This window comes from Balaenoptera borealis (genome assembly GCF_965194805.1).
Source record: "Balaenoptera borealis genome assembly, chromosome: 5".
Taxonomy (NCBI): domain Eukaryota; kingdom Metazoa; phylum Chordata; class Mammalia; order Artiodactyla; family Balaenopteridae; genus Balaenoptera; species Balaenoptera borealis.
The window spans coordinates 97,043,861-97,071,594 of record NC_138862.1 but is presented as its reverse complement, the minus strand read 5'-3'; the positions used below and the strand labels follow the sequence as shown (position 1 = coordinate 97,071,594).

Sequence of the window (27,734 nt, the reverse complement as noted above, 5' to 3'; positions counted from 1 at the left end):
AATGTAAAATTTGCAAGTAAGGTAGTGGACGTCCCAGGCTTTTTGTTGTCTAATCCGTAGGCCCTCATTCATGCTCACTGTTAATCTCTTAAGACATTATAAAACTGTTAGACAAAGAAACGTGAATACCTCTGCTTCTTTCAAGAATGGGAGGAAACCAAGGAAAATCGGGATCATGCTAAGCTATTCTTTTCACTATGAAAATGGTAACTTAAACCTGTTGCATCAAATTATCTATAATTCCCCATGCTAAGGCAAATGTTTTTGAAGAATGAACAAGAGTAGTGTCACAGAAGGAGAGACATGATCACAGAATTTTAAAAATCTGCCAAATTTGATGTCAACAGAGCATTGGGATCCCGGTTGTTGAATTTCTCACTGTTTCTATTTTTTATGCCATGGTACATGACATGTGGTTAATATGCTTTCATGAAAAAGTTTACCAATACTCACTAGTAATCATCAAATAGTTCAGATAATTTTGTTCTTTATTAGGAACACTGGGAAAGCTAACAGCTACCTAACAATAGCCTTAAAAATGTGGCTAAAATTCATTAGAATGCTACATATCACAGATTTTAATGAGTAGCTTTGCCATCAAAACTAGAAAACTTTATAGCATTGTTTCTGTAAAGCCTAAATATAAATGGATCCTTGGAGCCAGAATGTTTTTATGAACCACATAAAACAGCCAAAGCTGCATTTCTATCTCCTTTTTTGCAGTCATTCAAGACAATAAGTTAAAAGTATATGCATTTGTTCTCTAAGTAACCAAGAGACAGGGAGGAGAGAAAATAATATTAAATTAAGAGGCAAATTTTCTTCTGGACCCCAAATACCTATTTCCCTTTTTCATAAGCACATGTTTAACACCTGCAAATAATTTCAGTATAGACAAATGCCCCTGTAAGTGACTAACTACAGGTGTGTTTCCCACCTGCATCCTCAAAATGACTAACTGCCCCCCAGATGGTCAAATCCTGTGCATATTTGCTCTGATGAAAAGTGACACATATTAGTTGGATAACCAATTAATTTAACCAAACCTATTAGGTGAAGGGAGTGGGATTGACATTTGGCTAAGGGCAAGAAAATAAAAAATAAACAAAAAGAAAACAAGAGAAAATAAAGAGGGAAAGAGGAAGAAAGACAAGGAAAGGGAAGAGGGGAAGGGTAAGAAAGCTGGCCTGAGTCACTGCCGTCTTCCACTGCTGGGGCGAGGACATGAGGTAGACACCCAGGGCATGCTTGCGGAGTTAATACATCAACTAATTAGTAATGAGCAAAAATCAGGATGAATTTTGGAACCATGTATTATCTTCTGCCCCTCATAATGCTTTATGTAAATTCAAACTGAAAAAAAATTTTCCATTGAAGTAAACCCCCCCCAATGGAAGAACAAGGTAAACAATGCTCACACTGACAATTCCTCTGCTGTAAATAGAAGATTTTGTGACCATTTCTCACTTCCTTTGGCATCTTGTCTTGTCACTCTCTCAAGAGCTTCAATGTAATGTCATTTGCTTGATGTTTAGTCTGTGCCTAAAATGTCAGCTGTTTATTATTTTTACATTTCGACGCTAACACAACAGCACTTCAGAATAAAGGGAAAGATTTCTGACACATCTCAATGACCAAAGGACTTGTATTAAATAGATGTTTTCAATCTTCCTGAAAATACAGGGTCACTCATTTTTAAAAAGTTAGATGGACCAGTTTTCATTACTACATAATTTTCTTCCGACCTTTTTGTAATCTGCCTATGAGTGGCCCTGTTTTATACACCATATTATTACTTCAAGATGGGTATGCTTTGGCTAGAGCCACAGAAAATCACCTTTTCTTTATACTGAACAGAAGACCAAAACAGCAGAAGGATTTCGAGCCTTGGGCCAAGAAGACAAAAAGATAACTGTCCAAAGGCAGGCTTTCTGCCCTTCCTAAACTCCTGAACTCACGGGTCTCACAGGGAGGAAGTATTTGAGTTCTAGACTAAAATGAATAGAAACTATTTAATGTGTGAGAGAGTAAACACAGATAAAGTTTTCCATGAGACTGGGGTAAACTTCTAAAAGTTATAAAGAGGCTGAAAACAACAATGGCTTTCAAATGACGACGGATAAATTCACAGCTGACAGAGCCTCGGAGAGGGGCAGCTGAGATGGAAATACCACCTGGTTTATGCTATATTCTCAATCTCTTCCATGTTGGGTAATGAATTCTAACATCCTATTGTGGCAATTAGTGCTTCTTTTTAATCTTTTTTGCTCTTGTAGAATTAATTACTCCTCCAGCTCCATCCCACCCACACTAAATCTAGTCTACCAGAATTCAGTAGCAAAAGAAGGTCATGTTTATCTATGTCCATATCACATCACATCATAATTCTGACTTTCTTGACTTAAAAGTCCTAATATTTTAAACACTACCTTACCTGGTTACAGCACCTTTCATCCTATCCCATGGAAACATAAGGCAAAATGACTTTTTATCCCTTCTCAACACTTCTTGGACGAATGCGATTGGGGATCAGTGCTCTGAGGTGCTTAGCTGGACTATACATAGACATTCAAACTCTTCAGTCATACTTTACAACTGCATCTTAGACTCTCAGTGAGGTTCATGGAAGATTCGCAGAGCAGAAACTAGAGCCAATTGGAGATCCATGTCTCTATCAATCAGTTACGGTGGTTGGGTAAGGAATCAAACTTCAAATGAACACTTTTTGAGTCAAGTTCACCAAGTGACATTATATACCTCCTCACTATAATACCTTTCATAATGTTCTGGACAAATCAATGGTCAGGGGTCCATATGGAGCTCTGTAATTCAAATCATATCAATTCATGATTTCATCGAGTACTACTTTCCATATTTTTTAGCCTGGCTCATCTATAGGCAAACTCAACTATTCTTCAACCTTTATATTGCTGACAATACTCTTATAGAATTAACATCTTCAAAGGAGAATTTCCATGCTTTGGAAGGTACAAGGAAAGTGGAAATTCTCTTGTTAAAATCATATTCACATTTGGTTTTCTCAAGATTACTGCCTTTCCCAAGTTAAAAAAAGAAAACCAAGTCCTAACTTCTTACTAAACCTTCTAATTAAGTACATTACTAAATCCAGATTGTTCTCAATGGAGCCCTTCGCATGAAAAGAGATCTTAGGATACAGCAGAATTTGTGTAAGTAAAGAATCATTAGTATATGGCAGTTTGGTGACAATTTAGTCCATGCTGTGGAAGTTAAAAGACATTAACATTAGGTTATAATAGTCAAGAGAACTGAAGGGAGAAGATAGCTGTGGCCCAGGGAAGCAGAGGCCCCTACCACTGGTCCACCCTACAAGCCTTCCTTCAGGAAGCTTCTAGCCATGGTCAGGCAAACTCAACTTCGGGCTGTTGTTTATTTCAGCCATAGATCCTCAACCAAATAATTCAGGTACCCCCATCTAATAGCCCATGAGTCGAAGAGCCTACCCTCAGATTCCAGTAGCACATATTTTGGTTATTTCTTTATGAGAAAAAAACCCCAAGCTTCTGATGCTTCCTGCATTCAGAATACTCAGAGGTATTTGTGAACAGGAAATTTTACATGTGAGAAGTTATACTGGGTGTTCTGCAGAGTCTGATCTCCAAAGTTCTGCCCAGAAAGTCTCAAGATCCCACTGACCCACCAGGTAAAATTTAAGAATAAATAAATGACAATATACAAAAAGATTAGGATATGTATTTCCACTCATCAGAAATACTTCCATACACTTAAACATAATATATTTAGTTATGACATTATTCTCAGTGATTCAGAGCCATTCTCACTTAACAGGGAATTCCACTGATGGAGTAGGGCCCAGGAAGAAAGCAAATTCACAAGATGGCCAGGGTTGTTATTTCCATGGGACAAGGTCAAAGTTTTGTGAATAGGCAGGGTATGCTTTTCTCACTTAAGATTAGACATTGCAACCTTAGCAAGATACTTGCTGTCATGAGGTGTGTTTGTTCTTAGGTTATTCAAAAAGGACACCACCACAGTCCTCATTGAAGAAGAGCATGAACAGGAATAAAAGCACACCTACATCCCCCAAATCCATAGATGAGGTCAAACTTCCTGCAAGAGAAAATCTGCTCCATTACTATCTCACTGAAACCTGAGGGGGTAGAGTTGGCAAGACATGGGAGTGTCGAGGGCCAAGGAAGATTAGGAAGAGTAAAGAGGAGAGAGGGCCCTTCGAAGGAAGAATACATCGAGAGAGTTATGGTTGAGGGGGGCTTAAAAGGTGAGCTCTTACCGCTCTCAACCCCACCCTACCATGCTACGAGAGCATAAGTTCATCAGACAAATAGTCAAACCCCCTCCTCTGCACTGTTTAGAAATGCTCACTCAAGTCTTTAGTGAAGAACCTCTCAAACCTCCATCAATGTTCCGAATATGTCGGGTCTAGGAAGGTCACTTGCCCAGGCTACTCAGAAAGGAGACACCTTTCTGTGATGGGATGGCTCTGCCAACCTCAGGAGCTCCAACTCCAAAGACTGAATTCCCCAATCCTTCTCTCACAAAAGAAAGGATACAAGGAGCATCCCCAACTTCGGAATGATGATGGTGATGATGACTGTTAAAATCGGTTTGCTTTGAAGTGCTTGCTACAGCATGTAAGGCTGCTGCGGCATACTCTAAGCCTTTACAATACTCTGCAATGTAATCTTCACAAAAATCCTGCCGGGCAGATCCTATTGCTACTACCGTTTTACAGATGAGGAAACTGAGACAAAAAGTGGGTTAGTACTTGTTCAAGGTCACAAAGCTAGTAAGTGGTGGAGAATTTGAACCAAGTTCATTTGTCTTTAGACTCAGTGCCCTCAGCAGTCTCTATGTTACACTGCCTCTTTTTTTTCTTTTCAGAGACAAGCCCATGACACCTGTGTTACATTTGAGAGGACCAAATGGTATTTTTTAACATTGCCTTAGTATACAGTTGAGGTTGGACTAAGTCATGCCCCAGGGACAGAATGAAATTTATGCCTGTATCTTTTCAAAGATGGCTAGGAATAGAATCTTCTCTCTAACCAACTTACTTTCCTTTCAAAACAAGGCTTTGGTCTTAAGCTGCCTTCCTTACTAAAATATAAATTCCAAAAAGAGACACACATATCAAATGTGCTTTGATTTCAGGTTTACAAAACACAATTATACTAGTTCAAAACTAGTTCAGTTATACTAGTTTTCTACTTAATTTAACTTAAGTTGTATCCTTCCCAGGGTGCATAGGTCCCAATAGAAGTAAAACCTCTAAAAGCATGACAACATAGAGCACGTCCACGAGGATAAAAAGAAGTAAGGAACGGGTGTACAAGAAAGACAGCATTCAAAAACTCAAAGTCAGAGCTAGACTAGACTTCAGTCAGACCTCAGAGGAGAAACTCAGGTGACTTTTCCAAGGTCCCAAGTCTGAGATGGGGCACGAACTCAAGGTTCCTGGCACCTAGGCCAGTGTTCCTTCCACTATCCCTCAAGGGCAGAAACACAAACCACTAGATGGATGACAAAGAAGCAAGCCAGGGAGCTACGCCACAAGAATGGCCAGATTGTTGAGGGAAGGGGGGCGGGGAGAAAGAGTCAGGACTGAAGAATAATATGGTTTTACAGAAATCTATTTGCAAGTAGATCCTGCTGTTACCAACGTGGCTGCCCAAGAGAAAGAACAACTGACTGACAGCACGAACAAAGGCAAGGACACTCTCACAAAGGGAGATACAGGAGCTGCAGTGCTTCGTGCATATCACTAATACACTTCATCAAGTTGAGACCAAGAATAACAGTGAGGAAAAGCCCACCATGCACAAGGGTCCCTTTATTCCTTGGGCTTTCCTGTTTCACACACACTTTACCTGATGAAACATTAGACCTTCTGCTTCTATTTCTGCAGAATCCTTTTGATTTTTCCACATTCAACTAGCACATTTCGTAACTATCTAGTGTTCCTATTTTTTTTGCAAAGTAATGTGCTGTACTTACAGGTGACATATTTGGAAGTTAATGAAATCAGATGAAAATTGCTTAGATTAAAATTTCCCCATTTATTCACTACAATGTCTGCCACCTACTGTTCACCCACAAAATACTGCAGACTCTGCATCAATAAAACTTGGTATGAATATTCTCTGAGGTGGAAAGACTCGATTAGCCTTTTCCCCCCTCCTCTCCTGTTCTTTGCTTCCAACTGCGTTGAGCTTTGGAACATTCTGACAAATGGCCATTATTCTCTGGGCTAGTAAAAAATTTCTAAACTTTAGGGGAAATGTCATTGGTCAAAAGCCCAAGGGAATTGGCTCGTTGAATTAAATGATAAATATATGCATTTAAGGTCATTAGAGACTTTATCTCCTGTGAAGGCTATATTTGTCAGATTGATACAATTTCTCTCAACTGAGTACTTAACTCCATCGGCCAACATTATTACGATTATTCCTTTCCCTTTAAGTGGGAGACTTCTGGTGAACTGCACGTGTGTTCTTTCTGGTGCTGCTTCTTGAGCGATCAAGGCCCACCTTTGTTTCATTTCGTATGCAATTTTCACCTCTGACCCAAGAAATGAGTCCTGGGCTTCCTGAACTTTATTGCCTGTTAATAGACTGCTGGCTCTCTTTTCAGCAGTCATAGAAATGGTGGAGAGGCATTTCATTTAAGAGGCTGGCAGACTGCAGTCCAAAAGACAGTGTCAGAATTAAAAGTCAGCCTGCCCGAGAAACAATATAAAGACCACAGTGAGTGACATGAAAGAGGAAGTTTTCTATATTCCATCCCAGATTGAACACCTGGTATATAAATAAGAACAGCATCCCAGATCTAATTATTTTCCCACCACACAATGGCAGACACCCTGAATGGTGCTAAGTGATTGATCTAGTAATTCATCTTCAACTTACACCTATCTACATATTTTGTTTCTCCTCATTAAACTGGAGACATCAGTGACAAACTTATGAAGTGGCAGTCCTTGGCTTCATAAAATACACACAGATGCTCATCAGAGGCTCTTTCCTGTCTACTTCTTAGTGACACATGTTTATAATTTTGTCTGTGCTTCATTTGTTGTGGTTTACTCTTAAGTACATCTGTTCGATTAAAATGGAAACGTGTGACATGGCCTGTACTCAGCAACTTTCGAGCTTGTTAATGAAGCGTTCTAAGGTTCCTGCTTTTGCTCTTTATTTGCAAAAGAAAATGATTGAAAAGCACACAAAAAAAATACCCTTTAAAGCACATACAAAGAAGTCAACTGTTTTGTTAATAGTTAAGAAAGGACATTATTACTGTATAAGAACACTTTTTTACATGAAAGGACATTATTAAAAATGATTTACTGCTTTGTGTTTGGAAACTTACAGGAAAAGTCTGATAATATATTAAACTTGTTTATTACGACTTCATACAATTTTGAATAATACTACTTTTTCCTTTGACAAGTGCAATAAACTCTACTGGTATAGACATAGGTTGATTATCATGAGTCAACTGTGTTGCTTAGAGAAACATGTCCAAACAATCAGCTTTTGACGGCTGCATCTCCAGTTATTTACACTCACCATCATGGTAATAACTCACCATTTCTATATTAATAAGGCAGTGAAATTTATTATGATGGTATTGAAAAGTTATTAAGTACTGCATCCCAAGTGACAAAGTACCACAGCACTGTCACTATCCAAAAGCAGTTGCCCATTCATCACTTGCCTTTCCAGATGGTCCTGCATCTTTATCGCTCCCAGGTTGGTGACATCACCTGTTCACCCACTCAAAATTGATGATGAAAGCAAACAGATCTATCTTACTTACATTTACCAAATCAATTTAATTTTTACAGGCCGTGGCTTGGTGACATATTGACTGTTTTCCTTAATGGCATCTACCGTATTTAATGCAAGGATGTCATGTTTGATTCCTGGCTTGCATAATGTGTCATTTCATAATAAATTTTTCTAACATATTTACTTAACGGAAAGAATTATGATTGCTTGTCAGTTCTCTTATTAAGCACAATGATGATTTTTTTTCTTTGGAGTATCATCTATTGGGCAACAGAGATATTTTTAATCCCTCCTCATCTCTTAAGGGGGCATTGACTTGGATATAAAGTAAGTTCTAACCAAATGCTGGACATAGGACTGACCACTCTCAATCCTGGAGTTCAGTGTAAGGGTTTTAATCTCACTTAATTGTTATTACAGAAGAACTAGATTCTCAAGAGATTAAATAATTATCTCTTTAAGAGATTAAAATATTAGCAATAGCTAAAGACGAACATATGAAATGCCACTACAAAAGGATAACAGCTGCAAAACTGATTTCAATGTTTCATATGATGTTTAATGTTTACTTCTCTGGATTATAACAACCAGTTCTCTTCAGTGACTGCAGATACATCAAATATATGTTAACATAAATATCTGCATTGTCAATGGTCAAGATGCAGGATGAAAGCCTCGTCTACTGACTATCTAACACTCACACACGACACCCCTTTTCCCCAAGCTGATTTACAGATCCATCTGCTGCCCTTCGAGATATATGCTCATCTGACATGTTTCATCACTGCATTGTGTTGCATTTGTGCCACCTAAAGGGAAGAGATGACCAATGTCTATATTCAGAGAGGTATATAGGGCCCAGAAGGCAAATCACTGTGTAGCTTCCCCTGCCCCTGAAACCCTCACCTATACTATGTGTACACAAGTAAAAACAACATCAAATAAACTCCAAGCTTGATTCTAAGAGAAAAACTGGGGAAGGGTCTGTGACAAAGGGAAACTGAGTAACCTACTGCGTATGTATCCATTTCTTTGGATATCATGACCTAGCCAAGAGAAGCCATAGGACAAATGTTTGAGAGGTTAATGAGGGCGAGGAGAGGAAAAGGTTGGATGGCTCAGCCCCACACGCTGACAGACTGACAGCAATGGCTCTTGGTTACCTCCTTCTCTATCTGGTTCCCTCAGTATTACAGTAGCTAGCCTCCCCCACCCCTTCACTAAAGCTAGACATGGTCTGGAAAAATCTCCAAGGTTACCTTGCCCTATACTGAACCGATTGGGTCCCAGGATTAGTAACTTCCTGAGGAGATGGCAGGAATGTGGAAAACTCCGCACAGAACCACTCTCAATCTGTGCTCCTATGTTTAGTCTCAATCAAAGGAGCAGAAACTTATATGTCAACAACAGCATCCTAGCATGGTTTATATCTCTTTGGAAACCAAGTCCAGGGTTTCCTATATCCCTGTAATTGGAATGATACCAGCTCAAGTTAGAAAGAAAAAAGAAGAAAAAAAATCCAGGAGGGCAGAGCCAGGTAACCTGCTGCTACTTGTAGATTAGGTTCATATAAGGAGGCTCTTCTTGCTCATCTATTGAGATGAACTTATCCTAACTCACTGGTTAGGCAGAGTCTTGCCCTTGGGTGAGGTTTCCGGAAAACAGGGATTCAAGCTGGCAGTGTTGCGAGACCAACAAGAACATCTTTTTTTCAGGGCAGCTGGCCTCTGTGCCATGGTGGAGATTCTATGCTGCCGTCACACACCTGCTGAATTCCTACCACAAGAATCTAAACAAATGAAAAACAGAAAAAACAAATCATCCACACCTGTGGCTGTCAAGCAATTGAGGTTTCTGTGCCATGCCACACACACCTGGGAAGCCTGGGCGGTCAGCTGCAGTGTCAGAGGAAAATACCACTGGCAGCCCATTGGAAGGAGGCACAAGTGCCCACCTCTCATGGATCTGGGACGTGAGCTGACTGGCCAGTAGTCACAGGTAATGCAAGTCATAGAAAGTATAATCATAGCCACAGAAAATATACGTGTATTGCCTATGCATGACCAAAACTCTAGGTGTGTGTGCGGCAGGAATAAGAGAGATTTCAGAGTAGGGGTATCTGTAATCATTACCCTCTTCCCATCCTGCCCACAGGGAGGAAGGAGTCTTTTTTCCTGGATCAGTGTCTGGGTCCTTGTTCATTAGCCACATCCAGGTGCCAGGTAACTTTTACTAGGTAAAACTAGAATGGAAGAAGTCCATATTGAGTAAGTTCATCTACACAATTAAAATATATATATATATATAATATATATAAATAAATAAATAAATAAATATATATATATATATATATATATATATATATATATATATATAAAGAGAGAGGGGGCAGGGAGAGAGGCCTGGATTATGGGGATGGTGTTTAAGAGGGGAGAGTCTTTGAGAGCAGCACCTGCTGGATATGTGAGATATTGAAAGAGTAAGAGAGTGAATGACAGGGATATATAGGGAGAAAGGACTTTATAAATGGGTGTTTATATAACATCCATTTATAAATTTGATGTTTATAAATTTGATGTTTATAAATTTTATAAATTTAAATTAAATTAAATTAAATCTTTATAAATTTGGTGTTTCTGAAAACGATTTGTTTCGTTTTTTGTTGTTTTGGGGGAGAGGAGGGACGGGGTTACAGTGCCTTTTTTTAACAGTGACTGCCAAGGCAGAACCATAAGGCACCCAACTTTATATGGGTTTCATAGAGAAAGCCTTGGGGCCAAACATCCAAAACAACACTCAGATCTGAAATCCAAATCCAAAATGAAGATTCCAAAATGATACATTTTAAAAAACTTAAGAAAACACATGTATTTGTGTGTGTGTGTGTAAGGTTGTACACTTTGAGTTCTGGAGACATTGTTTTTGTATCAGATGACATTCTACAACTGACTTCCTAGGATTAGCTGGAGAAATATAACTTATTTTCTGTGTCTCGAGCAGCATTTAACTGGTGGAATAAAAGTCTGGTCTGAAAACTGATGGGATAATGTTTAATAGTGTGACAGGGTTTGGATCTGGAAGTAGTAGAGATTGGGAGCAGATGGCATGACCAACTATCCTAGAATAAACTTTTAATTGTTCTTGAACCTGCGTGTCTTGTTCCTGGCCATGAATATTTCTCTGAGACTTTCTCCTTCGGTCACATTTTTCCACACGATGGTGTGGAGCTGCTCAGTGAAACGAGCTATTTCTCTGTAATGTTTGTTCATCTTCTATCAGTACAAGCAAAAGTTCCTTTATAACAAAAGTGCTGTCAAAAATCTTTGCCATACTAAAATCTTGTTATACCAAATATTGACTTGAAAGAAATGACAACCTAACAGGTAGCTGTTGGTATCTATTTGCTCGAAACACACACGAAGTCCTTTTATATCATTCTTTGTCATAATGATAGCAGGCCACGTCTTGCTCTTTGTGAATTTTTTAGCTTGACAATCCTACTAATTATCATGTAGAAAATATTCTTAAAAAGCATACAATATTTGACTTAACTTTAGCTTCAGCTATATCATAAAAGGCCAAAAGATGTACCAAAGCAAAAATGAGGATAGTATTTCTTTACTAAATTTTCAGTAATTAGATGCAATGCTAATTCATTTTTAAATTTCTGGACAGAATTATGTAAAAAAGAAGTACATCAAAATTATTGTATGATTCTATTGATGTAAAACAGTTACATTAATAAAATTTTTATTTATTGCTCAAATGAAACAATGTACAAATCCTCTGTGTCCCCAATTCTCCATACTACCTCCTTAACATTACTTGAACAAATTCTCTCCATATTGCTACACTAGACAAACTAGGGAGCAAAGAAACTGAACCAACTCTTTGTCTTTCTAAGATAGATTTGAATCAGCTACTCCTTACTACTTCCCACTGCTTCCTAACTTATCCTCAAGGAAAAAGCTTAGAGAACAGAATATCCTGATGCAGTGGTCCCAACTTTTAAGTGTTCTAGAATAACAAGGCATTATAAAGAATCTCTGCCCCTGGATTGATCAAATCCTACAGTCAACTGTCAAATCTCTTGAAAGAGGATCTTTCCTGAACATTTCATGTTTTAAACCCATGAGTTTTACTACTGATTTAGCAACTAAAGAGGGAAGCAATAATCATGCAGATGTGTGGGTGAATAAATAAGGAAGAAACTCATTTTGGTCCATTTTGTGGGATACACTTCCAACTGAAAGAAAATCGCCCACAATGCTTTTGAAAAATGAGTGAGTCACATGCAAATTCTAATTGATCACCAAGAAAGGCAGAGTAAAACAAAAAACTCTTGATATTTGGAGAACTTTTAAAAATGTTTCATATCAGACTTGCATACATCTTCAGCTACACTTCAGAAATACTAGAGGTGTCAAAGCAGCCATAAGATGAGTAGACATGCTGAACTTCATCAATACCTTTCATGAAAGAAAGTATAAGATGGCAGAGCATATGTGGGTGGGGGTAATGGGATTCTGACATTTTCACACACACAAAAAAAGAGATCCCTCTTGAGCCCAGGTCAAAACTAGGGGTAGTTCATGGTGCCTCAGGAGAGTAAACTGTTATTCTCTTTTAACAACCTGAGATATGGTTTCTGCTATGTATTCTGGAAGGACACGATGAATAAAATTAATTGCACATTCTTTTCTTTATTTCATTATATTCTAAGAGAATCCATAATGTCTTCTTGGGCCTCAGTGACAATCATATTCAAGGTCCTATTAACTAAGCCTCACTTTTTCTCTTAGCATTTTCTCACTTTTATTATTTATTTATTTATTTATTTAGGATGTGGACCATTTTTTTTTTTAACATCTTTATTGGAGCATAACTGCTTTGCAATGGTGTGTTAGTTTCTGCTTTATAACAAAGTGAATCAGCTATACATATACATATATCCCCATATCTCCGCCCTCTTGCGTCTCCCTCCCAGCCTCCCTATCCCACACCTCTAGGTGGTCACAAAGCACAGAGCTGATCTCCCTGTGCTATGTGACTGCTTCCCACTAGCTATCTATTTTACATTTGGTAGTGTATATACGTCCATGCCACTCTCTCACTTCATCCCAGCTTACCCTTCTCCCTCCCCGTGTCCTCAAGTCCATTCTCTACAGCTGTGTCTTTATTCCTGTCCTGCCCCTAGGTTTTTGAGAACCATTTTTTTTTAATATATTCCACATATATGTGTTAGCATATGGTATTTGTTTTTCTCTTTCTGACTTACTTCACTCTGTATGACAGACTCTAGGTCCATCCACCTCACTACAAATAACTCAATTTCATTTCTTTTTATGGCTGAGTAATATTCCATTGTATATATGTGCCACATCTTTCTTTATCCATTCATCTGTCGATGGACACTTAGGTTGCTTCCATGTCCTGGCTATTGTAAAGAGTGCTGCAATGAACATTGTGGTACATGACTCTTTTTGAATTATGGATTTCTCAGGGTATATGCCCAGTAGTGGGATTGCTGGGTCATATGGTAGTTCTATTTTTAGTTTTTTAAGGAACCTCCATACTGTTTTCGATAGTGACTGCATCAATTTACATTCCCACCAACAGTGCAAGAGGGCTCCCTTTTCTCCATACCCTCTCTCCAGCATTTATTGTTTGTAGATATTTTGATGATGGCCATTCTGACAGGTGTGAGGTGAAACCTCACTGTAGTTTTGGTTTGCCTTTCTCTAATGATTAGTGATGTTGAGCATCCTTTCATGTGTTTGTTGGCAATCTGTATATCTTCTTTGGAGAAGGGTCTATTTAGGTCTTCTGCCCATTTTTGGATTGGGTTGTTTGCTTTTTTGATATTGAGCTTCATGAGCTGCTTATATATTTTGGAGATTAATCCTTTGTCAGTTGCTTCATTTGCAAATATTTTTTCCCATTCTGAGGGTTGTCTTTTCATCCTGTTTATGGTTTCCTTTGCTGTGCAAAAGATTTTATGTTTCATTAGGTCCCATTTGTTGATTTTTGGTTTTATTTCCATTTCTCTAGGAGGTGGATCAAAAAGGATCTTGCTGTGATTTTTGTCATAGAGTGTTGTGCCTATGTTTTTCTCTAAGAGTTTGATAGTGTCTGGCCTTACATTTAGGTCTTTAATCCATTTTGAGTTTATTTTTGTGTATGGTGTTAGGGAGTGTTCTAATTTCATTATTTTACATGTAGCTGTCCAGTTTTCCCAGCACCACTTACTGAAGAGGCTCTCTTTTCTCCATTGTATACTCTTGCCTCCTTTATCAAAAATAAGGTGACCATATGTGCATAGGTTTATCTCTGGACTTTCTATCCTGTTCCATTGATCTATATTTCTGTTTTTCTGTCAGTACCATACTGCTTTGAGTACTGTAGCTTTGTAGTATAGTCTGACGTCCAGGAGCCTGATTCCTCCAGCTCCATTTTTCTTTCTCAAGATTGCTTTGGCTATTTGGGGTCTTTTGTGTTTCCATACAAATTGTGAAATATTTTGTTCTAGTTCTGTGAAAAATGCCCTTGGTAGTTTGATAGGGATTGCATTGAATCTGTAGATTGCTTTGGGTGGTATAGTCATTTTCACAATGTTGATTCTTCCAATCCAAGAACATGGTATATTTCTCCATCTGTTTGTATCATCTTTAATTTCTTTCATCAGTGTCTTATAGTTTTCTGCATACAGATCTTTTGTCTCCTAGGTAAGTTTATTCCTAGGTATTTTATTCTTTTTGTTGCAATGGTAAATGGGAGTATTTCCTTAATTTCTCTTTCAGATTTTTCATCATTAGTGTATAGGAATGCAAGAGATTTCTGTGCATTAATTTTGTATCCTGCTACTTTAGCAAATTCACTGATTAGCTCTAGTTGTTTTCTGGTAGCATCTTTAGGATTCTCTATGTATAGTATCATGTCATCTGCAAACAGTGACAGTTTTACTTCTTCTTTTCCGATTTGGATACCTTTTATTTCTTTTTCTTCTCTGATTGCTGTGGCTAAAACTTCCAAAACTATGTTGAATAATAGTGGTGAGAGTGAACAACCTTGTCTTGTTCCTGATCTTAGAGGAAATGATTTCAGTTTTTCACCATTGAGAACGATGTTGGCTGTGGGTTTGTCACATATGGCCTTTATTATGTTAAGGTAAGTTCCCTTGGATGTGGACCATTTTTAAAGTCTTTATTGAATTTGTTACAATATTGCTTCTATTTTATGTTTTGTTTTTTTTTGGCCACGAGGCATGTGGGATCTCAGTTTCCCAGGCAGGGATCGAACCCACATCCCCTGCAGTGGAAGCGTGGAGTCTTAATTCCCCACATAGTAAAATTTAATATCCAAACTATATTTGCCACCTTTTAAATAATATTGCAAACACTTAATAAATACTTTGTAATACAAGGTTTTATGGTACTATACATTTATTATTAGATTACATTTTTCTTTCCTAACTACCTATTAAAGACACCCTTTTGGATATTTGGTGGCATAATAATTCTCTTGGAATCAATTCATTTCAGAATTATTAAGACAAAGGTCTTCACTTCTTAGTTATCTACCTCTAAGGATATACAACTTGTTATGTGAACATACTTTCTCATTAATGAATAAACATTTTCTCTGAAATCAATGCCAAACCAGAGAAGATTCATTTTGGACCCAAGGAGACCTAGAGAGAAATAAGTGAGAAATATTGCCATTCAAAGATACCTGGTACATATCTCTAAAATTACCCCATTTTTCTTTGTTACCAAACATACATTATTTGATTGTCAACCTCCTGACTCTGAACTCAGTTGTTAGGTATCTTGAAAGTTTGATGTTGTTGTTGTTGTTGTTGTTGTTTTAATGTATGCTCATGTTTCAGTTAACACATAGATTTCACGTTTCAATGGGTAAGGCATTACCACAGGACTGAAAATCAAACTTACAAATGTGAGAACTATTTCTTTTAAAATGATATAACGAGGCACACATTCATTGTAATATCACATTTCAGGACTATGTTGCTAGAATATAATGTATTGTCAAAGCACTGCATCAAAATTATTTAATGAATGTCTGACTCCTGTAAAATCTCTTTCCACTATTCCTTCCCATCTATTTAACCCAACATAAGAGAAATTTACTGTCCACTCATGTCATTATTTTTCTAAGTCTGAATATGTGTATGCTTGAGGGGAGAAAAAGAAAAGCTGAGTTCATATCTGGTATTTTAACTGATCAAAGTAATCTGGAGCAATTCTGGGTGAGACAGAACAGAAGATTTGGCACCTAACAGGTGCACTGACTTACATCTACTCGCAGAGTTTTATGATGGCCAATGACAACAAATATAGGCAAAGAAAATGTGCTAAATGGCAATGTTCCAAAGAAACAAAACTTCACTCTCTTTTTCCAATGACCCATTTTCAGACTATTAAAAAATGTGCCACCCAAATTACTCTTTGGCTTAAAAAGAAATTTATTCATCTCTCCTGAATCCTTGTTTTAATTCTTAATTAGGAAGCAATCAGTGCCTCCTTTTCAATAAACTCAGAGTCACATAATTAGATCATCCTGGAGGTAACTGAACTTCTAGAAAACAAGAAGTGGGAGAAAGAGCAATAGTTTACAGAAAAATCAGTAAATAACATATAATTGGCTTTTGCCCTATCTAATGACCCTGGGCTAGATCTGTGTTTTAGTCAAGCTTTTGTTGCTCTTCACCTTTATTAAGCACTTCTACCAGATGGAATGCTCTTTGGTAGGCTTTTAACACACGATGTCACATTTTATCTTCACAACAATTCTAATTGGGTAGGTACAATTATTATCACCATGTAACATGCAAATAAACTGAGGGACAGCGAATTTAGTAACTTTTCCCAAATCATTCAACTAGTACACGAACCCTAAAGAGGATTTGAGCCTCGGAAGTCTCCCTCCAGAAGCCTGCTCCCTTCTGTTCTGCCAAGCAATTCTTATGTTATCAGATAATGGTCATCTTAGAAGGAAACATACAAGAAAACCTCAACTTGAACCAAGAGAATTTTTAAAATTATTCTTCACTAATCAGTAACTCTAAAGTTCTAAACATAAGAAAAAGTGTTCTATCACTAATTACTTTTAGGTCCTAGAGACAATCAAGCACTCCCTAGTCTTTGAAAATCTCTTTGTTAGAGACAAGTCATATGCTTTGCAAGGTAGAAATCACTACCAAACTCTAATAATATTTTTAAAGTTTTTCTTTATTAAGTCAATACTGGTTTGGAGAAATCACACAAATGATGTTTTTTATGCTTATGGCTTAAGTTTACCTAACTGTATATTTTGGTCTATAAAACATTTTTTCAAAAATATCCTAGTTCTCAAAAATACAAACTTAAATGATTCCCCAGAAGTACCCCTTTGGGGAAATATAATTAACTTAAAAAATTATTTAAATGGGGTTCAGAAAGGTGGGCCCTAACTGCAATACTATCTTTGAGCTTTCTCTTTTAAAAACTTTCTTTGAAGAAACTACCATATCTCTTTACTTAATTTTAATTACATAACAGCTAATGATGTGTGGCAGTTATTATTAGCCCATTAGTCAAATAAAAATGCAAGAATCAATTGATTTGGAGTAGTTTCCCTAGAATCACACAGTAGTGGCAGAGTTAAGACTTCATTCCACATGTCTAAAATCCAGATTCTAGCTTTTTCATGGGCCTACCTAAGTCCTCACTTCTTGTCATCTCTTTCAGAGTAACATAATCCTATATCCATTCATTCTTTCTTTCATTTATTCTTTTATTCTTTCACTCATTCTGTTATTGAACAATTATTTGTTAAATGTCTGTGTTATAGACTGAATGTTTAAGCCACCCCCAAATCCTTATGTTGGAACCCTAGACCCCAGTGTGACTAAATTTGGAGATAGGGCCTTTAGGAGGTAATTAAGGTTCAAAGAGGTCATAAGGGTGGGGTTCTGATCCAATAGGATTAGTGTTCTTATAAGAAGAAAGGACACCAGAGTGTGCTCACCACCACTGCCTTCTCTCTCTCTCTCTCTCTCTCTCTGTGTAGGTGTGTGTGTATGTGCATGCACCTAGGAATAGCCATGTGAAGACACAGCAAGAAGGCAACATCTGCAAACCAGGAAAAGAATCAGCTGATACTTTTAGTTCACACTTCTAGCCTCCAGAATTGTGGGAAAATAAATTTCCTGTTGTTTAAGCCCCCCAGTCTGTAGCATATTGTTATAGCAGCCTGAGCCGACTAATCCAGTATGATTATTTCAGGTAATATACTTAGCATTAGACAACACCACAGGCAGCACAGATAGGACACAATCAAGACATTGCACTTAGTGGATACAACTATGCCAGCTCTCACGGAAATGTTGCTCTATTAGGGAAACTAGGCAAACAGTCTGGATGCTGCACAATGCTTTAAGTTTTTTAGTATGGCTTTACCTGATGCTATGGTGAGACAAAATGTAAGCAGTACTAAATAGTGACTAGAAAGGTCAGGGATGATGTCATGGAAGAAGAGAACTTGAGGAATGAATAGAAACTTGCTAAAGATGCGAAGGAAAAGGAGATTCCCAGGTAGGGAGACCAGTATGTGCCAAGAATGGAGGCTTGATAGAATATAGGAACTATAAATCAGACATGGTTGGTGTGGGAGAGAGTACAGTCAAAGATGATCCATTTTTTTGGCTTGAGCAACTGAACAGATGGTAATGCAATTTACTAAACAGGAAATGCGCAAGGAGGGGAACTTTGTAGGGAGAAGAGAGCAAGCATAGTACTAGAGATAGGAATGACTTCTTCAGTTATGATAGGCTGGGTTTCTCTCAAGGAAACATTTAGTACAGAATCTGATGCATAGTAGGTACTCAGTAACTGCTGAATCTGGGTTTCCTCTGTTCATGTTTATTTTCTTTGGCCTAAGAGGTTATTTTCTCCTTCAATTCATCATTTTTTAAAATGAAGGAGTATCAAAAAAGAAGCCACACTAGTTAATCACAACTATTTGTCCAACCAAACAGGAGGGAAATCAGCTACAGTTGAGGGCAAATATGACACGAGAACAATTTAAAAGAGCACACGCGAGTAGGTCAGATGCCGTTGTGCAAGTGCCTTTGTTGATCATGATTGGATTAGGTATTAACCATGGTAAGATTTTTTTTAGAAAACAAAATACTAAAGTCAAGAACTCAACTGTTCCTCCGTGGATAACAAGTTTGCCAAAATCACACCCCAAAAAAAGCTCTTTCTCTGGTTTTGTTCACAATACATCTAGAGCAGATAGTCTACACTCTCAAAAGCGAGAGACCATTAAAATGGCGAAGAAAACCACCGAATTGACCATCAACTGAATTCTTGAAGGAGAGAGAGGAAATGGGTGATCTTTAGCCAAAGAGTCATGAACTATTTGTAAAGTTATCTTGAATTCCAAGCAATAAAACAACTCAGTTTTGACATAATGAAAAGAATTACTTTACATTCCTCAAGGTAAGTATTTGCCCATGTATATATTGAAGACATTTTACTCCAAGGAGAAAAAAGTTAATTATTTTTAAATTTCCTCTAAATATAGAACTATCCCCAGGTTCATCCCCGAATCCACAGGTATACTGTTTAATAAGGCACAGACTTGCATTTACCAACCCTGGAATTGCAAAATGATTTCATTATTAAGTCTTGGTTTATTCCAAGCCTTCTGGATAATCTCGAACAGTACTGCACTTGTTGTTTAACTCTAGAGATTTTGTAATAAAAGTTTAATGAGTTACTTATTAGTAGAATGTTTATAGCCATTATTTTAAGGTGAACAATAATGACGTAAAGTTTGTACGCATTTGGTTTAAAACGTATTCAACTCACATATCAGTTAATGCTACAGTGATTTGTTAACAATCTCTTATCAATGTACATGTCTAGAGGCAATGTAGCTAAACCACAACTTTACCAGAGCTGTGGCTAAGAACAAAACTAAGGAAGGATTTCTCATTTGTAATTATGTGAAATCCAGATCTTAACTTTTAGCATTTCAGAATTTGAACAAGAATTGTTTTTATTATGCCATTTTGAGCAGATTTCATAAGGGGACACATATAAAGCAAAGGGACAAAAAATTGAAATTAAGTCCTGAAGGCACTGCATATTTATTTCTATTTAAAAAGCTAACCAGATATTCTATTAATGATCATAAATATTAAGAGAACATACCAAAATAAATCTATCCAATTTCCATCTAACTGAAATACTGTGAAACCAAAGGTCAATCACATCTCCAAAAAACACTTTCTTGCCCATGTAGAAATTTCCTACAAGTTTTTCAGATATAGGTCAGATATTCCAGGAACTATGATGCTGTGATTTAACCACAAAAGTTTTTAAGGTATAAAAATAAATGGGAAATATATATATATATATATACTGAATTTGTACAAAAATTATAAACTCAAAAGAATGACATAGTTACCTGTCCTTATTGAAACAAAATTTATTTAGATTTTGTAATCAGACCATAACTTCCCACTCTTACATATTTACAGATGGGTTCTATAAAAAGAATGACTGAAACTAGCAACTGATTTTCATATTGTTTTTTGCTGCCATTTTTATACATGAATTACTCATTAAATCAATTTGAATATAATCATCACAGGATTCAGCACAGTACACACATTCTGGAAGCATGTAGAATCAAAGCAGGGTTATCATAAGAGGGGTAAAATATATTAGAACACAGAGCAAAATAAACACGTAGAATGAAAGTAAAACCAAATTAACTCAAAGCCACAAAATGGAGAAGACAAATGTTTCCTCCAATCTTCCAAGCCCCCTTCCCAAAAAAGAAAAGATAAAATACAATGAACATGTCATATGACGACTTCTGTTTGCTTATGCCACATACCGTAGGGACGGCCACATTCAATGTTTCCAAATGCTAATTAAAAAACTATTTTTCTATCCTTTAGTATGTTTTCAAGATACTATCCTTTGATCATTCAAGGAACCAGTTGAGTTCCTTTCTATCATGCCATATCTTTAAGCAATACTTTGTCTCTATCAAGCAGTGAAACTGTAAGGGAGGTTCATCCTTAAAAATCTATTTGAGGACATTTTGCAACAAATGGAATTTGCTTATTTTATGGACATTTAAAAAAGTAATCTCTTCTTTACCATCTTAATATATATAAATGTGTTAACTCAAAATATATTCTTACCTCCCATCCATAACTGGGGTCTTTCAGGTTTGACCTCTGTTCTCCTACATAAGGCCCAAACTTTTCACCTGCTTCAATTTTCCTTTTGGTCCATATTCCAAGGCCTGCTCCAGGCATATTTGACTCTCGAAGTTCAAACTCAGCAGGAATGGGGATATCATCAGGGATGTAGATGGGGGCTTTGTAAGGAGAGCCCTCCTTCGGAGTGAATGCTTCGCTGGATGTAGCTGGAGAGCATGGCTCTTGAATATTGACGGAGAGAGTGCTGGCCACTCCATCTGCATCTGGCATTTCCTCCAAAGGAATTTCAGGGTAGCTGCCATACACACACTCATTACCTGTGAGTAAATAAAAAGTTCATAAATTCCTACTAATATAGAAGAGACAGAATTCCACATCTCAATCTTCACCTTATAAAGCTGTTGCTTTTTAAAGACAAAATAGGAAAGACCAGTGTTAAAATATGCCTGCATTAAAATCTGTTATTCACAGATGAAGGAGGGGGGAGGGGTTATTGCCTCTTTGGTTTATCTGTGTTGAATCCATAAATCAAATGAGCTAATCTTTAACTGCCAGTTCTCTCATGGACCAGCTCAACCTATTATCCAGTTGGGAAACAATCAGCAATTTAAATATTATTATGAATAAAGTAGAGATAAGAAGTAAACATATGTGTACCTACAATCCTGCAAACCATCCCAAATTGGGAGCTAATAGCGTTACACAATGTCTTGGAAAGTTATATCATGCAATGATATCTTGGACTAAATTGTAGGAGAGTCATGAAAGATTCCAAAGGCTTCCATGTGCAACAAGGCTTAAATTTATATGGCAGGATTATTTATTGGAATATTAATTTATGTTTGTTCTTTACTTTTCCTTTCTCATTTCAAACATATCGTCAAGCCCTTGGTATTTCCTTGCCTCAGTAACTTACACAGCACAGAGAGTTAAAGTTACTTGATGCTAGTAATTCCTCTGGACATTTGTAAAAGCTAAAATCATTGAAGAAATTAGGTGAGTTTTCCAGAGGAAAAAAAGAGAAGACAGTGTCTTGGGATGCACCAAAAGGAGAGTGAATTTCCTCCAGGCTGCGAAGTGGTAGAGATCAGAGGGCCTCTGCACAGAGCAGTGCCCTGGGGGAGGTGGCAAGACCATCTTCGAGGGAAGAGCAGGGTAGAGTAACTAGGAGTCTGGACACTCAACACTGGAGTTCTAAGGAATCCCCAGAGCAGCACAGCACCACACCTGTAGTAAATGATCACACTGTATCAGCCTTAAGATCTTTATGCAACTTGGGGGTGGGAGGAAGCATAAAGAATAATGACTGAGCTTGAATTTCCCACCAGTTGAAGGAGATTTCAGTTATCTTAAAGCAAATAAACATGTTTCCACTAGGATTATGGACTGAGAGCCATACCTAATTTGTTCAATTTGTAGACCTTCAAGGGGGGGGAACCAAGAAAAATGGGCTAAAATTACAAGAAGACAGATTTCAATCAGACCCATCCAAAGGTAAATGGATTACCTTAAGTTCCCCAGCACAGGGGCTCTAATATAGCCTAGATAGCCATGAATTAATGATGATATGGAGAAACTGTAGCGTTAGGTTGATGAACTAGATGACCCTTAAGATCCTACCAACCCTACAGTTCTATGAATTATTAAAATCTTCCAAGGTAGTTTATTGAGCTAGAGGGTAGAAAACTTGAGTTCTATCCCCAATTCCTTCTCTGATTCTCTATGAAAATTAATTAACTATAAAACCTATTAACAATTGTCCATCAAGTACTGACTTCTCTTAAAGTTTTGTGAAGTGCAAAGTGATTGTACATGCAAAAGTATCTTTCTAATGAGGTGCTTGGTTCTTGATTCAAACAATGAGATAATGCCATTTAAACCAAGCACAGAACCAAATCAGGACCCAAACTTATTCCTATGAGACATTTGATCTCAACATAACAAGCTCATTAACATTCAAGTTCAGCATATACAAAAGCTTGCACATTATCATCTACTCTCAAATCGAGTCTCCTGCCCACTTCCCCATTTCCATTAAAAATAATATTTCCCCCAATTATCCATGTTCAAGGTTCTAAAATAACATAGATATTTTCTCTCCTTCATCCTCAGTCTATTCAGTCATTAAATGCTGTCCATTCTTCTTGCAAGATTTGTACCTTCATCCCATTCTTTCAATCCATGTTTTCATTCCTGAATTTTCTAACAGTCCTCTAACTGGATCTTCAGACCGCAAACCTCTTTCCGGTATCCCTCAACACTGAGCCTGTACAATGCTGCTGAATTTATTTTCCTGGCATATCAACTTTCCTGTGCAATAGCCTTTAATAATTCCTAATGTCCACAAGTAAAACCTAGAGTTCTTAGGCTTGGAATAGAATCTCTTTCATTTTGAAAGCAATCTTCTTTCTCTCTTAATCTCAACACTCCTCAGTAGGAGCCCCCAGGCCAGAATAAGCTTATCCCTGACTTCTGAGCTCAGTGGTTCTTCCTGCCAGGCTACCCTATCTCAGTCCCTTTGCCCATCCAACTTTTAGTCATTCTCTATGTCAACTCCCAACTTATCTCCTTGCCATCCCATTTAGCATAAGTATCTCCCTTCTTTGAATTCTCACATAATTTCCTCCCTCAATCTGATGATCAAATAATTCTGCCTATTGCTACCTAGAGTTTAATATGAATAATTCTTTTATTCCAAACTAGGAAATAGACCCTTAAAGGGAAAACTCAAAACTCACACTTCTTAGGAATTCTCCAAGTGATCCTCATAAAGGTGCTCAAAAAATACTTGTTACATAGATAATTAACCTAACATATAATTTTATTGAACTACTAAACCAAACCAATATTTTTCTACCAAATATAGGAAATTATTTTGATCCTGAAAAGCATCTTTAAACTCATAGAAATGGAACACTATAGATTACAAACTTTTTTCCAAGCCCAACGTCAAAAGAAACTATTTCAATAATGCCCCAAAGAAATACTATCAGAGAAATATACTTCAGGGTCCAAACACCTTTGATAAAGTCTGTCTAATTTTATTCTTCAGGGAGACTTTTCATTTCAACCTAAGAGCCAAAAGCTCACTGGCACTCTTGATATAGCTAAAAACATATAAAAAACCTCTCTAGAGTTGTAACATTTAACTACTGCAAATGCAGAGTTACTTTACAGATTCTTAAAGGGATTTATCACTCAATGTGAAGATTTTGGTTTTTTTGAGAAGTGCTAAAAATTGGAAGACATTGTGTAATCTATAGACTTATCCATTTAAGCAGCAGGAAACAAAAATGCTTCCAAATGAATAGAACTATTTCCTCCAGTAATTATCCATTAAAGGTCAGTAAAATCTCCCCTATTGCCTCAAAGGGTTAAATTAGTCATACTGTCAGTTCCATCAGAGTGATCTCAAATCTTAAAAAAGGATAGAGACAAAGCCATCTGGGCCCTCCCCCTGACATAGCTGACCCCATGCCTTTGAGTTACCCACAAACTTTCCCAATGCATAATTTCTAAACTAGTGAGTTTGGATTTTAATTCCTGTCGTGACAAAATACACGTGTGCCCAGGCTGCTGCACAGAAGAATTTGAATTTAAAACCTGAATGCGATTCTGCTTACAATAGCAAAAAAAATCCAATTAAACCTAAAGAACAACTTATATAGGTCAAGCAAATCCAGGAGAAAGACTTACGGTCCTATTCATCCACATGCAGGCGTTAAATGTATACGCAAACTCAGGCAATTTGTTTTCAAGCCACTGTTAATCTAGTATCATCTGAATTAAATATAAAAAGGGCTGTGGTAACAAAAAATGGAAATATAAAACTGCTGAGTTTTACGTATCAAAACATGCAACAATATTTCAATGTAATCTAGCATTATGAAATTTTCAACAGCAAATGCAGTTTATCATACTGCATTGAATATTTGCATAAACCAAAGTAAACTACTGTCTCCATGTACATTACTCAAGAACTATCCAAAAAGCTGCTAAAACATTTCATCTAAATGACAAACTACCTCAATTATCGTATCTCCATTAAATCTCTGTTATTGAGGAAAAATTGGTAGATCTTTTCCCTGAGCTATAACTACAGTTAATTAAAGCATTGCTCAGATACCATATTGACAGATTGGGCACATTTACAACAGGTAAGTAGCAGGTAAGAAGTGCTATATACATCAGTGCTCCCATAAAGATAAATAACCCTTGTAACTTCTTGGATCTGAACCACCTGCTACTGGAATTGCTTCTTGCATCCTTTAGGTGTGTCATTAACTGAATGAGGACAGAAGGACAAGCTTATTGTTCAGTTTGAGGCAAATGACTTGGGAAATGCTCTTGGAAATCAAACTCTTCAATTCAACTTTTAGGTGTTCTGATATCCCTGGAAGCCAAGAAAGTGGCCACACTTGTATTAGATTATATTTATTTCTATGACTCTGAATAACTACCATAAGGTTTCCACTTGAAGAGATGCATTTTGAAAACATATCAGAATCTGCAAAGAGGAAATTGCAGAAATAATACTGATAATAATAACTTCTACAGATGTATCTATGTTTTCTCACAATCCAATGAGAAACCTATGGTGAGAAGAATAACCTTCCATTTTGCAAATGTGTAACCTGATACTCAAGGACGCTAATTGGTATATACAAAGTCAGCTGAGACTAGAACCCAAGTGTTTAAATCCACTCCGTTTAACTCTTAGGCAACTTGCTTTCTTTCTTTAAAGATATGTTTTAAAGTTTGTTTTCTCAAAATTGTGGCCCTACCATGTGAATAGTTTATTTTTTCACCTTTTCACTTGATATATGAACTCTTCCTTATGGTTTTAAAAATATTAAATTATATTTAATTGCTGCATAATATTCCATAATATAAATCCATAATAAGTGAACTATTTGCATAGTATTTATTTATGTTGCTTCTAATTTTCTGATACCATAAATACCACTGAAATGAACGTTCTTTCACATAAATATTTATTTTCATCTATTTTAATTTCCCTAGGTTAGATTCCTGTAAGAAAGCTTAGTGAGTATTGACAGATTGCTTATCAGAGGTATATACAGATTTATACTTCTAGCAACCATACTGGCATTTATTATTATGTCTTGTTTTTAAGTTTTATTAATACAATGGAAAAGACTGTATATCTATTGTTGCTTTAATTCACATCTCAATGATTACTAAGACTAAATATTTTTGTTATTCCTATTTCTCCTTTTGCAAGTTATTCATTGTTTCTATGCAGCTTTAATTGGGCTTTTATTGGTCTGTCTTATTAATCATAAAGAAATGAGCCCTTTGATATAGTTTTTGCTACTATCCCCAGTAGATCATTTATCATTTGTTTTTTTTTAATGGGGTTTTTGTTGTACAAAATTTTTAACTTGTATGGAATGAAGTCTATTTTTCCTTTGTGATTTTTACATTTTTCTTAGAAAGTCCTTACCCATCCTAAGGAAAAAAAAAAGATTCTCTTGTATTTTCTTTGAGCTTCATAGTTGCTTTTCTACCAACCTTGGATTACCAATGATTTACTGCTGAGTGAAAAGCAGAGAAAAATGATTTCATTTATTTGAGCTCCTGTGAACGGCAGGCTAGGAAAAAAAATGCCATTTCACTCATAATTCTTTGGTTCTTATTTGCAAGGCTGGCCTAAAATGCCTTCTCTTTTTGTGGGTTTTACATAACTCACCATTTGTTTAACTTGGCCCCTCTGCCTAGTTTAACTGCAAATCTTCTGGGCAGATGCCATTCAAAATCCTGAGTTTCACCATTAATAGCATTCCGTACCCGTCATATAATACTTATCACTCAGCATTATCATTAGTGATACTAACATAAATAATTTTCCTCTCTACTCTTCTTCACATGATAGAAAATATTTAGCAACTGAATAGAGTTTAATATTAACATGAAAAGCATATATATGTAGTTTGACTCTAAGACAAATTTCCTTAGACATTAAACAAGAAATCTGTTCTATATACTCAGCTGTACACACATACGCATATAATAGACACATCCATGTGCATTTGTAGTGTGCTTGTGTGCTCACTAATCTTAAAAATAGGCTGAGACAGAAACATGGTTTGAAATCTCAGGCAGACTGGTTGAGATCAAAACTACATGAAACAACTGCCAGGAGGAGACCAGCAAGGGAATTGAACAGATTAGGTAACTCAGAAATTTAGACATTTCCCCCCATTATGTTCCTCATTGCAGTTTTGTAATAAAAACATGAGCAAACTTCAAAGGAAGCTCTGTAGTAAAGGTTAATTGCTACTAAAGAAGAGGGTGGGCCCGAGCGCCAGGACTTTGTGCCCAACTTGAGAGCAGACAGGAAGGATTACACGTGGCTGAGAGCTGCGGATGCGTGCCCAGCTCCTAGAGCAGAGCAGGCGCTGCCAAACCTCAAGCCCCACCGGGGACCTCCTGGTAGGACGTGAGCGCATGAACGCGAATCCAAGAGCTGGTGCCTGCTAACGGTAGGGCAGGGCGCGGCGGGGCGGGGCGGGGCGGGGCGGGGAGGGGGAAGACATCAGTTTCCTTCCAAAATTCAAACCGGACATGCTCTTCTTCCCTTGTTAGGAGAATTCCAGAGCGTTGACCGAGGCCTGCTGCCGAGAGAGCAGAGGAGCCAGCTCTTCTGCGCCAGCAAC

General features: G+C 37.2%; 1 protein-coding gene across 7 annotated transcripts in view; it reads right to left on the bottom strand.

The window, feature by feature from the left end:
- Nucleotides 1–21,743, bottom strand: part of MECOM (MDS1 and EVI1 complex locus) — a 286,040-nt gene extending 264,297 nt beyond the window's left edge. For 6 of the 7 annotated variants that reach the window (XM_082393889.1, XM_082393886.1, XM_082393884.1 and 3 more), the window contains exon 1: nucleotides 21,034–21,371. In XM_082393889.1, the coding sequence (XP_082250015.1) occupies nucleotides 21,034–21,324 (291 nt within the window). In that variant the 5' untranslated portion in view covers nucleotides 21,325–21,371. Of the gene's footprint in view, nucleotides 1–21,033 lie in introns of all 7 variants that reach the window. The other variant, XM_082393888.1, reaches the window with a different exon arrangement.
- Between the last annotated feature and the right edge of the window lie 5,991 nt (nucleotides 21,744–27,734).